This window comes from Cryptomeria japonica, chromosome 10 (genome assembly GCF_030272615.1).
Source record: "Cryptomeria japonica chromosome 10, Sugi_1.0, whole genome shotgun sequence".
Taxonomy (NCBI): Eukaryota; Viridiplantae; Streptophyta; class Pinopsida; order Cupressales; family Cupressaceae; genus Cryptomeria; species Cryptomeria japonica.
The window spans coordinates 877,584,928-877,598,583 of NC_081414.1; the positions used below are offsets into that span (position 1 = coordinate 877,584,928).

Consider the following 13,656-nt stretch of genomic DNA (forward strand, 5'->3'; position numbering starts at 1 on the left):
AGAGCAATTTGAGGTATATTAGGGGTATACACATTTTTTCATTTAGTACACCAAGAAATTCAGAATAATAGGTCTCGCCAATTTAGACTGGTCAAGTGATGTTGACTCATGGAAGTCTTCTTCTAGGTTTTTCTTTTTACTTGGTTTTAATTAGCTTCTTTGTCTTGCAAGAAGCAAACAACTATTGCATTATCATCCACTAAGGCTAAATATTGAGGTATAGTTATTTCAAACTAGGAGCTTTTGTGGCTTTGACAAATAATGATAGAGTTTAGTTTATCACTTAATAGTCCTACACTTCTTTGACTAGTGATAGCCAAAGTGTCATTCACATTACATACAACTGAATTGAGTGTGAGAGAATGGAGCACACCAAAATACACATACATTTTATTTAATAGCTTATAATCCATGATGTTCATCTCTCCTTAGAGTATTTTCACACTAAAGAGAAGGTTGCAAACATCTTTATTAAACCTCTAACATTGCCATGATATCTTCAATTGTGATCAATGAAGTTGTCCTTGGGAGGCCTACTGAGTCCTCTTTCCTTCACATTTTTACATCTCTTTTTGGAGATGAGCTTTTTCTAGTGAGGTTTTCTCATATTCTTTGGTTACATGATAATTTCTTTTATTTGTCTACCTCATGAAGCCTAACTGTTGGTTGGGACCCATTTTTTTTTATTTTTTAAAGTATTAGTTTAGTTTCTCACTAAGTTAAACTTAAGGGGGTTGTTGGAGTAAAAAGATAATTTCATGGTTAACTAATTGATTATTTGGTCACTTTTAAGATCAACATGTGTAAGCTTACTTAGGTCATGTGCATTTTTTGTCAAGTCATAGGATTAGGACATATATTATGATCTAATTTCATCTTCAGCTAGAATTTAATTAGGGCTTCTTAAATTTATTAGAACTATTTCATTGTATATTATATTATTAATTTTTTATTTTTTGGATCGATAGAACTATATTAGACTTTTATAACAAATCTATTGCTTTTTTTCTCCTTTTGTGGTGTGTTTGATTATAGGTGATTTTTAGGAGCTACAATATTAAAGAATTAACTCCAACAAGATTGAGATGCAAATCGTACTTTACAAAGTTGTGTTAGTGTTCAAAAAGTTCACAATGTTAGGTTTGTAAGAATTGAAATCCAACTTCTAATTTGTAAGACTTGAAAATCTACATGACATTCAAGATCTCATATCAGTTTTATTTGTAGGAATTGGAGACCCACCCACATGTAGTTTATAGAGGTAGCAAAATTATAGAGGAACTTTTTGTGGGGATCAAAGGTCTACATGCAATTTTTTAGGGCTATGAAGTTACTTAAACACTTTGAATTTCTACTAATTTGTTTGCCATGATTAGAGCTTCACTTGTAATTTTTAAGGTCTAAAAAAATTGCATGGTAACTTTGAAATTTCATCATTTATATGTTTACAAGCATTGGAAGTGTGCATGTAATTTTAATGGTTTTTAAAGCTATGTGGAAACTCCAAATTTTTGCATGTTTAAGGGGTTTTGGTTAGGGCCTACTTGCAATTTATATGAACAATAATATTATAAAGGAACTATAAAGTTTCATAAAACTATAGATTTTTGTAGAAAATGTAAAGTTGTATAAAAACCGCTAAATTTCTTAGAAGTTTAGAATTTCCATTGATATTTTGATCTTTCCATCATGAATTTGACCTATATTTTCTTAAGTTTTTCACTTTTGTGACCATTCTTGATGTATTGGTAATAAATTTCCTAATGTGTCATTGTGTGATGTCATAGTACCTTGTGCATGTAGTTGTCCAATGCAACATAAATGATTTTTTTTTGTTGGTCTATATTTTTTCCATCAATATCCTAACATAACAATTTGGGCATTACACATACAAGGTATTTATGTAGTCACATATGTTCAACCCATCTAGAAATAGAATCCATTAAACCACAAACCTTTTACGAAGATCTACACAAAAGTAAATAAATATGAAAAAATATCTAAAATAATAAGACTAATTTGCATAATTTTTAACTATTGACATGATTGAAGATATAATAAGACCAATTTATGAAAAATCAAGTGCTAATGTAAATCTTGTTGGGGAGATTGTTTAACTTTTTAGAAACTTTTGAACTCCTAGCACATTACTTTATTAATGATATAAGAAAATTTATACTAGTTTAAATATTAATAGGTAGTGAATAGGTAAGAGATAAACAACCGTACACTTTAATGGAGGTTATGTTGTTCAAGTCTATAAATAACTTCCACATAGCTAAAACTTATTTTGATTTATATTTAGAAAGTTGTCAATCAAAGTTTCAACACTTGGACCTTGAATCAATGGAAATTTCAGCATCATATTGTTTTGATGAGTTCAATAGGAGAGAGTACCTAGTAGTTGTGTATCTTAAGTTTACATCTCTCAAACTCATATATAATAATTTTGAATGAAGCTCAATTTTTTATGGTGGGTTAATCGACAAGTTTAAAGGTTAAAACTAAAGTTTCTTGTCCACATCGTCAGTTATAATACAAAAATTACATGCTTTTGTTAAGATGTCATAAAACAAAAACTAGTCTAATTAAATTGTCCCAAACACAATCCCAACTTCGTTCTTTTTATTATTTATTACATTTTCAAAAACTTCAAACATTAATAAATGATAAAAGTAACATACCATCATCTCACCAATTACATTCAACCCCCCCAAAAAAAACAAATTAAAAATAATAAACGTCATCAAAATTTAACTTTAATCGATCATGAAATTTTGAAGCGAAGCCTTCCCTCACGCTTCCCGAATTGTTAAGAAAATATCCCGTAATAGAGACGTGTATAGAGAAATCCATGTTCAAGGAAATTAGAATGCTTGTACCTGGAAGTACCGTCCATCTGACTTTTCTTCCCATTTGCTTACCTTAGTCGGAAACCACATTGCGGATGAGTTTATTTGATTTGGTCACCTTCCCCCGACAAATTCTGCAAATGCTAAGGAAGTCCTCGGAATGTTCAAAGAAGACAATACGAATGAATGCAGTTTGTACCATATTTTAAAAATATATATATATATATATTTGATTGTGTAAAGTTATTCTCTTACAGCCCTCTATATGAGGTAGGGATTATTCTCAAACGTCCATTATACTATGGTTAATGTCTTATTGAATGAGTTAATATGTTTAGTAATAAAAAATGACAATTATTTAATATTTTATATGAAATTGTGCTGTAAAATTGTTATTAGTCATTTAATTCGTTAAATCGTTTAATATTTAAACAAAATAATTTTATATAATTATTTTTAAATGTCAATAATAATTCAATTAAAGATTAATAATTTGTCAAACATATCTAAATACGTATCTTTAAGTTGTGAACTTTGGAAAAAGCAATTACAATTTTATGAACGAGTTTACACAGTAGTAACGCTTTAGTAAAGAATAGTTAGCAAACGCTTTAGTAATCCATCAACCGTGTCTCATCTCTTTATTGGTGGACTGGGAAAAAACAAAAAATAACAAATATTTGTAAAATCATCGAGATGAAAAATTTAAATTTGGCATTAAAAAATGGTTGTAAATTGTTTCTTGGTGATGATCAGTATTATAAGACATTTAATTATTATGGACAATTAGCCAAAGGGGATATTTTAACAAGATAAACTGTACAAAAAATTTATTTGGTTTTTAAATCTTATAATAGAGTATATGATTTTTTTGGCTTTTTTATAAGAAAGATTTGTATCAATTGTTAATTTGTTATGTGGTTTGTTAGATAAGTGTTGTATATTTTTATGTTTAATAGTTAAGATGAATCAATTTAATTAGTCAAATTTGAAAATATATTTTCAGTCTTGGTTTGGAGTCTATGCAACATTTTAAATTGCTTTCAATGTGCTTATTTATATTAGCATGTACTCAAAGGTTTCATCATAGAATATTTGACTAAATTTGCTTGGACGAGTTTGTGAAAAAAAACCTCCATAGGTTTCCCTAATGAAGTGTATTATTGTTTTGTTTTGGTTGTCCTTGTGGAATTATGACATTGTTTTGAAAAATTTATTTTTTTGGGTTATTTTGGAAGGATGATAGTGTTTCTTGTTGGACATTTCAGAGATGTTTAGGATTAGTCACACCATCATTAACTATATTTTTGTTCTTGTCATAAAAGAAAGTTTTTTCATTGGATTGATTCTTGTTATTATCTTTTTTTGTTTGCATATTTTAACAATTCCTTTGACAATGATGACTTTCTCTATTGTTACTTCTTTACTTATGATTTGATCAAAGGAGTTAACATAGTGCACTTGTGGGTAAATACCTATTTCACAATTTAAGTTTTGAATATGATGACAAGTTATTTTTTGAGAATGGGCCATAGGAGTCTACAACAAGATATCTCCATTGTTTCAAGAAGAAAGTGAATCTCTCTACATTTCTTTGTTTAGTATTGAATAAAATCCAACATGGTGATTTCATGTTCAATGTTGTAAGAGTAGTGTGCAATAATTTTTTAGCTAGGTCCTTGAAAGTGAAGATAAAGTCATGTGGAAAGTGTATGAGCCATTCCAATGCTCAACCTCTTGAACATCAAGGAAACACTCTCATAAGCTATATGTTTCTATAAGAGACTTATTGGCATGCTACGTGTAGAATTCCTTGATGTGTTCTCTAGAAGCTCTTTTTCCCTTTTATTTGTCAAATTTAGGAATTTTAAATTTTTATGTGAAGGTGACCATTGTGATGGATATATCAAATCGGTTAGAACATAAATTCTCAAACATATAAGGCCATTTGAATACTTTTCATCTCTCCAACATTAATCTCAACACTTCACAAGAGTCTTTGATGATCCATAGACATTCTATTCTTCAAAATAAACTTTAAAAAGGTCATGTATGAAATCCTTAGAAGTAAAAAATTATAATTATATTAAATATTATTTTGGTACTTTATAGATAAAATACTATTACTATACATTACATAAATGCACCTATTCTTTTGTCAATATTATTTTGCTTTTGTATTTCTCTTGAATATTTACTTGGTGGTAACCTAAAAACCTACTTTAGTAAAAAAAATTGCATTTCCCTTCCAACGACTTATTCTAGGATCTTTTTAATTGAAAGCATAGGCAACGGATCAATAATGCATGCTTTATTCAATTTGTTGAAATCAACATAAATTCATATCTCCTTGATATTTTTATGTTGGATAATCATTAAACTTACCTACTTAGAATCTTCTACAAGTTTTATGATCCCTCCACTCAAAGTCTTATCTAATTCGTATTTGACTTTTGAGTTCACTTTAGTATTAAGATAGTGAGGTCTTTCTTTATAGGTGTATACCTCATTTTAATCATTTCATTGTTACATTAAGATAGTGAGGTCTTTCTTTATGTGGCAGCATTGGTGTTCTCTTTTGGATAATACATCAGAAAATTGTGGAGGAAGATCGATTGAAATGCAAGGATTCCCAGATTTCGTTCCAGCACAGCATTAGCGTCTTAATGGCGTGTTTCATATTTGTGGATTATATTCTGATTGGCATGAACGCTTTGAAGAAAATATAATGTATATGCCCTGCAATAGGTAGTGCATCCATGAGTTAGGATGAAAATGTGTATTGGTAGCTATTACTTCATTCCCTGATAAATTCAGAGGAGCTGAAATGAAGAACTATTTGATAGTTTAAACGTCCAGCATAAATTATGGGTATGCTCTTGTTATTACCTCATTGAAAGAAAGAGTTCATACCATACAAATATGGTAATTATTTACTATTTCATATAAAAAATAATTTTTTTAAATTTAAAAAATGTTATTAGAGTTTTGTGATGTTCAATTTTCGTATTGTTTAATCAATATAATTTATTAAATTTTATAATAAGGGGTCTTTTTTATAGACTAATTTATTATATTGTTCAACAAAAATTTAAAATGTGCCAACAAAATATTCTATTATATTCATTTGTCTTCAATTAAAGTTCTTAGGAGATTTCTCAAACTCTTATTAACAACATTATCTAACCTTATATTTTTGGTTTGCACAAATACCATTTAGCTATGTATCCAAACTATTCCACAAAGTTTCATATGAACATAGTATCCTCGTTTCAAGTGATACTCTATGACAATCCATGTATTCTCATAACTTCCTTTAAGAACTAGTTTGTAATCTTGGAAGCATCAATCATCTTTTTGCAAGGAATGAAATGTATCTTATTTTAAACTTGTGAACAACTATGAAGAATCATTACCCCTCTAAGGTTTGTACTAGTCCAAATAAAAAATGCATGGAAAGCCCCTCAAGAAATTTTGGTGCACCATGGTAAAAAACTTAGTGAGAAATACAACTCCTCCAAGATGGCCATGGTTTTGTCCGTACCAAAATGATGAGCTCAATCCTCCATTATAAAATTTCCTAAGAAGGTTCTCTCGTGAAAATTTGTGGTTTGCAAATATGCATCCTTATAAATAAATATCTTTCCTATATAAAGTATTCCTCAAAAGAACCTCTATCTTCAATCCAAGTCTTTGCACAACTCTTCCAAGCCTCCATAAAAAGCCTAGATCTACAATATACAATTTTTTTATTGTCTCCATTACAACCAACTCTATGATCATAGTAATCAACAAAACCTACCTCTAGTTAAGGCATACACTATCCTGTTAGCTACACCAACTCTATATTTGAGAACAAAAGAAAACACCTACGAGTAATCCTCCCACTTCATGTGCTTTGGATTCCACTTTGATTGACTATTAATAAATCTCTCTGTCTAGTGATTAGTGTATAAAACAAACCCATTTGGCAATAAGTAATGCCTACTCTTCTAAAAGGCTTGAAAATTTTCATGAAACTCTTGATCATAATTGAACAATTCTATTTGGTGTCATTCAACTTCTTACTAAAACTATTTAATGGTTTAACCTTCTTGTTTCATGGCAACACAAATAATTATACATGACATAATTGTTGAGAGATGATAAATCAATCAATTAAAATATTTCACTTGTCAATGAGATGGTTTAATTTTCTAGTAACTTTTGATTACCATGACATAACTCTTTATAAATTGTATATATATAAACAATTTTATAATATTTTAGATAGTGACTAGGTAGAAGATAAACAACTATGCACATTTCTTGAGGGTATGCAATGTACAAAACTAATCTAAAGTATATTAGCTCCATATATCTATATCTGTATGTTGTCCAAGTATATAATTAGCTTCTACGTATGATATAACTTATTTGGATTCATATCTAAAAATTTGTTCACTAGGATCCCTACTCTTGGGCCTTGGATCAATAAAAATTTTGACATCTTATTATTTTGATGGTTTGTATACAAGGAGTAACTAGAAATTGTGCACCCCAACTTTGCACCTCTGAAATTCATACATTTTAATTTTAAATGAAGTTCAATTTTTAATAGTAGTTCACTAAGCAAGTTCAATGGTTAAAGCTAAAGTTTTAGGCGCACATGATCATTTATATGATGCCAAATCAGCCTGATTTTATTGAGGTGTCATAAAAAATTATAAGTTATTCAAATAATTATATATTAAGTCATGTATGTTCAATTCATCCATGTCTCACCCCATATTTTGTTGGTTTTTTATGCCAAGTTTGTTCCAATTGTTTACTTCATCTAATTATTAGTAATAATAATCAACATTAAGAGCATCAAAGTCATATGTAGTAGTGTTAAAATATCTTTTAATGTCTCAATGCATTTACAACTATTGGTCAAGCTTAACTATTGGTTACTTCTCCTAGTTAAGTTCTTATTCATATAGTCTATCAAGTATTTCTTGAGCTTATAATTATCCATGTGTACTCTTTATCCACTTTTAAATGATTTTTAAGTAATGCTTCTATTTGTTAACTAGTGATTACCTTATGCTGGAAATGTGGTGTCAGCCTGCAATAGGGGAAAACATCTCAAACACACACATGAAACATTGCATTAGAGTTAGAAATCAATCAAAACAAGTTAAATGAATCTAAACTCTTTAAAATCGTTCCATGTTCCTCTATCTCCAAGGATCTTTAAGATTCAAGGTGGCTCTTAGCTTGGAAGAGCACTTGATTCTTTAAGATGACAACCTAAAGAATGAGATTTAAATGATTCTAAGATCTAAATGGAATACAACCATGATCTTAGTGATGATTTAGATATGAAACTAGATGATGATAGGATGCAAGATATTGATATGAAGCTTGAACTAGTATGAAAATGATACTAAGATGAAGCTAACATGATATATCTAAGATTATAATGCTATCAAAATTATCTAAAATGCTATTCTATCAAAGAGAGATAATATGCTTAATGTTATGAGACTATAAGTTTGATGCACAAAGGCTTGATTCTTTTGAAGAAGGAATGGGCTCTATTTATAGGGAAAATGGGGAAATGGATGGTCAAGATTGGATAATCTTATCAAGGGCCAGGATTGAAAGTTAATCAATCCATGTTTACAATTCTCACCAATGAAATGGTGACAATTGTCAACATAAGACTGCTTGAGATGAGATCTAAGAAGCATTAAATGCTTGAGAAGACCTCATGGTTACCCTAGGAGGTAAGGGTTAAGGTTAGGTTAAGGTTATCCATTGGATAAAGCTTTTATCCAAAGGGTAAACTCTTGTGCAAGGGTTAAGGAGATAACCAAGGGTAAAGCCATGAGTGCCTGATAAGACCCCTGGGTTAGATGAAGGTTGAGTTAGGCAAAATGTCTCTAACCATGCCAAAAGGGTGAGTTAACCATTAATGGTTTGGAAGACTTTGGGGACAAATTTAGAGTCCTTTCAAATTTGAGGGAACTCAACAAGTTAGCTTGTTGAAGACATAAAGGCTTTATTGTTTTTGGAAGACTTTCCTCCAAAATTGAGAAGTGACATTCTCAAATTTAGGGAAAAGGATATGATTGAAGGGTTTAGGCTAATTGATTAGGATTAGATAAGTTCTAGAAGAATTTAAGAAGGGGGTTTAGGAGGCAAGTGGGAGATGTAGGATTTTGCAAGTGGGTGGGGAAAATAGAATTTAATTAAAATAAAATTCATTTCAATTGTGGTTGCAACTTGCATTTGTAGGATTTTGCAAGTGGGGGGATTTAATTAAATGAGCTAGAAGGGGGATTTTAATTAAATGTGGAATTAATTAAATGGCTTAGATAGAAGAAGGGTATATTAATTAATAGGAAGAATTAAGAATAATTGAATGAATAAAATTCACTTAATTCATTGTGCAACTTTTAGGTGTCTACAATTACAAATAATTAATTCTTTTAAATCCCAATTCAAATTTCATTATGATAAAGTTATAATGTAATATATATTATAATGAAATTAAATTCGCTTCCCCAATATCACAAAAGAATTATGGAACATATCCGTAGTTCTTTAGATTATATAAATGAAAAAGAATTATGGATCATATGGAAGGAAATTAAAATGATTGTACTTGGACCCACTAAGCATCTATCCGTCTTTAGATGTAAGAAACCACATTGATGGATGTTCATTGATTTGGAACTTCCAAACATTTTCCCCAAATACCATGAAAGTCCTCGGAATGTTCACAGAAAAATACATGAATTTTACGCCTTTTCCCAACTTAAGAAGGGCATCCCACCCGATCACAATACACTGAAAATTGGAATCGATCTGAGTTCATATTTTTATATTTGAAGTAATTTTTGTTTCTGCTCCGAGGAAAACCCCATGAGCATGGATCGAGCTTTCCAAAGCGACATTGAGAGCACCCTGCAAAACCAAAAGCAAAATCAACAAGTGGAGAAGCAGAGCCAAGAGGATGTCGAGCATAAATGGAATTACATTACTTTCGCATTGGTCATGTGGAGTCTCTCTCTCATATTTTACCGCATTGCATTTCGCCCACACGCCCATTTTGCCTCAATATTGGTAGAGATTTACTTATTGATTATTTGTACTCTCTTTGGTGTGCTCTTTTGCATTCTATATAAGAAAATTGTGGAGGAAGAGCGATCAAAATCCAAGGATTCCCAGATTTTATTCCAGCAATGCATTTTCATCTTATTGGCGTCTCTGGTATTTGTAGATTATATTCTGATTGCCATCTCCGCCTTGAAGAAAATATAGAAATGCTCTGCAATAGTGCATCCATGAGCATAAGGGTGAAGAATAGTATTGCTAGGTATTTTACTTCATTCCCTGATAAATCCAGGACAGTTGTGGTCCAGAAATGTTTGAAATAAATCAAATATAGATTTTTGAGCTGTGGTCCAGACTCCAGAGAAGTTTCTCTATTTTAAAAACAAAATTAGGAATATATTTGACTATGTAATGTTAATCTTTTGTAGGCCTCTACAGAAGCTAGGGTTTGTTCTTAAACAGGGTATCCTGTGGTCAATGTGTGTTGATCAATTGATTGTCTTTACTAGAAACTTTAATAAATATCTTTATAGCTGGTTTATTTGTATATATATAACATTTTACAATTGATTTGGGATGAAATCTATAATTGTTTTTCTCCTTCCGTAGCTTGTTATCCTTTCAGAAATGGCGATTGATATGTATGTAGATTTTGGTGTTGTTTCTTTGCCATGAAATCCATAAATTTAGTTTTTGTATCCAGAGTTACCAATATATGGATCACAAATAAAACAGATGGGTAACGCAGTGGCATTATCAATAGGGCATCGGTTTAAGTCTTCTGTTTGAAGCTGTGGAGGATCAGCTGGGGTCATTTTAAACAACCAAATAAATGATCGGATAGATATATGAGCAATTGAAACCGCCATATGGACCTTAATACTATTGGAATGGATGGAATGGATGATCCTCAAAAGATGATAAAATACAAGCTTTTTCTGAGGATAAGCTATGGTGCATGGAATTTATATCAAGTCTTACAAGTTCTAGCTATGAACATTGAAGTTCTAGAAATGACATTAGAACAGATGACCTCAAGAAAGCTTCTGAATACTAGATACATGTCCCCACAGCTAAGATGATGCTATGGTGGATTGGAATGATATTCAGGATGCCCGACCTCTCGTAAAGCTTCTTTTACTTGACATGCCTAGCCTTCTAATGCGTTGAAAACCTCAAAAAAACAAGAGATCCATGCATACTTTTAACCTTCGCAAGAGACAAAGCATCTCAATGGTAGAGAAACTTGGCAACACTTCGGATTTCTTATGTCTACCATGTGTGGCTTGGAGGAGGAACTATCTCCACTCCACACCATGAGCTGTGGAAGAAGAAATTATTAGCATTAATTGTTGGAGCCATGTGAATGCCATCTTGGCTGGCTGTACACAATGAAATCTCCATAATGACATATCTATGCTATGCAGATCCCTTATATTGAACTGATAAAATACTTAGATGACCACAAAGTTTAGGAAACTTCTTTGGAAACAGGGCATTTTCATAAGCACTACATGTAACATATAAGTTAAAATCTTAATAAACTTCTGTAGCCTTCCATGAAAATGGAGCATTCATTCAAACATGTATGCTTTACTCTACATGCATAATATTAATGTTTCTCTCCGGAGGACTCATTTGAATGCAAAGCTTCAAACTATACCTCAGAACAACACAAGAAAGACAAAAACAATTTCTTTTACAATGCAGTGCTTACCTTTTAAAAAATTCGAAAGCAGCTCTCTGCTGCAAAGATCTCTGTAAGTATTTCTTGGGTCCTGAATATCAAATGCATTTGTAAGCACCACAACCCCTGCTGTCCTGTTTGTATACCCACTTGAGATCAGGAAAACGTCTACACCAATGTTCTTTTTATTTTTTCACTACACTGTCTAGAGAGTTGAGCTGGTCGTTTCTTCCAAAAGATGCATCTATTCAGGAAATTGAAATATGCTGAACACACACTAACACTGTAGGTAGTTAAGCAGGTGATGCAGAGGAGCACAGAGAAATAAAAAAATCACTGACAGGTCACTCAAAATAATGAAAAAATCATGATTTTAATACATCGGCTGTTGCAGTAAGTCACATGATTTTTTTTTTCAGATTTCACAGAGTTTTGCTTCTGAGTTCTCCATATCTCCCATCTAATACAAGAGCCAAATTTAGAACAAACCGGGCCCACAACTCTGAGCTGCAGACTCCAACAGACCATCTTGATAACCCATTTAAATTAATCACCTACCCACTAAAAGTAAAAAGCTCCCCTAAACTTTTCCTCCGCACGCAATAAAAAATACTAAATAGTATCTTGGAAGCAATGCTACAAAAAATGCTCTGTTCTATTTTAAACTTGAAAAATGAAAACCAAACACGGTTACATTTTCTAAATTCTGATTTCACATGGATTCCAAAGGAAGAAATCTTGTGTTCGTCCACCTCATAGAAGTAAAAGAATCATGGATGTTAGCTCCTCGCTACGCCGACTTCAGTTTCATCTGATGGGCGACTGCACCTTCCCTTTAATTTCTCGTACTTGGAAATTTTCAATAGTACGGACATCTTTAGCCCACCAGGCGACTTTCGGTGAATCTTTTTAATGTCAGGCTTGTATAAAAAGAAATGCTGCTGGATAGAAATCTTATATTCCTCAACTTCAATTTCTGTGGATGTGAAAGTCGTCATGAACCAAGCTACTCTTCGTTCTGCTGATATTTCGCTCGACTCAACGATCCCAGCGATTTCTAAATCGTCGGACATTGAAAGCGCCCTACAACAGAGTGCTCAGCTCGAACAATGGAAGGGCGTGTATGGGGTAATGGAATTCTGGAAGGTCGTCTATGGAGTAATGGAACTCTGGAAGGTCGTCTATAGGGTAATGGAATTCATTGGACTATTTCGGGACCGACCCTTTTCTCCCCAATTATGTGCTACCGAAAGTGCCCTGCAACAGACTGTTCCAGCCCAGCAATCAAATAAGGCTGCCTGCGAAACGTGTAAGTTCATCAATTGGGCATTGGTATTATTTACAATATCGCATTGACAATTTTTGGGGACTGACCTAATATTTGTGATTATGTTCGCCTGAATTGCCCACAGTTGATTCTGAGAAGTCTGATATTGAAAGCGGCTTCGAGCAGACTGCTTCAACGAGACAAATCGATGGGGAGATGGAGGAAGCTGTGAAGCACAAGTGGAAGTTTGTGAATTGCGCATTGGCATTCTTTGGAATATCTCTTGTACTTTTTGGGGCGGATTTTCGGTCAAATAGTCGAGCCAGTACATTAGTAGTGGAGATCTGCTTATCGTCTGTCTCTTTAATTTCTGGAGTGCTCTTCTATATTATATATCTCAAGATTTGCAAAGAAGAGCAATTGAGGATAAGTAGAAGCCAAGTTTCAGGTCGTTCGTACCAGTTTCTTCTTTTCAGCTTAGCGATGTGTTTGACATTCGGTGTATACATCCTCATTGGTATCAGCGCCGCAAAGAAATTGTAATTAGTTTGATATTCTAATGACTAGATTCAGTCTAGTAAAGCATAATTTATATTTCTGAGGAGATTTTATTCGAATATTTCGACTACAATTTTTAACAGGTAATACCTTTCCAAATAAACAGAAAACACACGAAAATGTCGCTATTTCACTCACAATGAATGCAAGAAAAAAGAGTTAAAGACAACTGAAATCATGCACAGCCGATTACAAGATATCTGAAA

At 32.1% G+C, this 13,656-nt stretch overlaps 1 protein-coding gene across 1 annotated transcript; it reads left to right on the forward strand.

Annotated features, from left to right (window-relative positions):
• Window positions 1–9,563: 9,563 nt before the first annotated feature.
• Window positions 9,564–13,435, forward strand: LOC131059236 (uncharacterized). The gene is made up of 2 exons (XM_057992536.2): window positions 9,564–12,934; window positions 13,038–13,435. Exons 1-2 carry the CDS (start codon window positions 12,538–12,540, stop codon window positions 13,433–13,435), a joined length of 795 nt encoding a protein of 264 aa, XP_057848519.2. The 5' UTR covers window positions 9,564–12,537.
• Window positions 13,436–13,656: the final 221 nt, after the last annotated feature.

Coding starts and splice junctions, on each gene's coding strand:
- LOC131059236 (XM_057992536.2), top strand. CDS start 12,538: ATGTCAGGCTTGTATAAAAAGAAATGCTGCTGGATAGAAATCTTATAT. Junction 12,935..13,037: donor TAAGGCTGCCTGCGAAACGT/GTAAGTTCATCA, acceptor AATTGCCCACAG/TTGATTCTGAGAAGTCTGAT.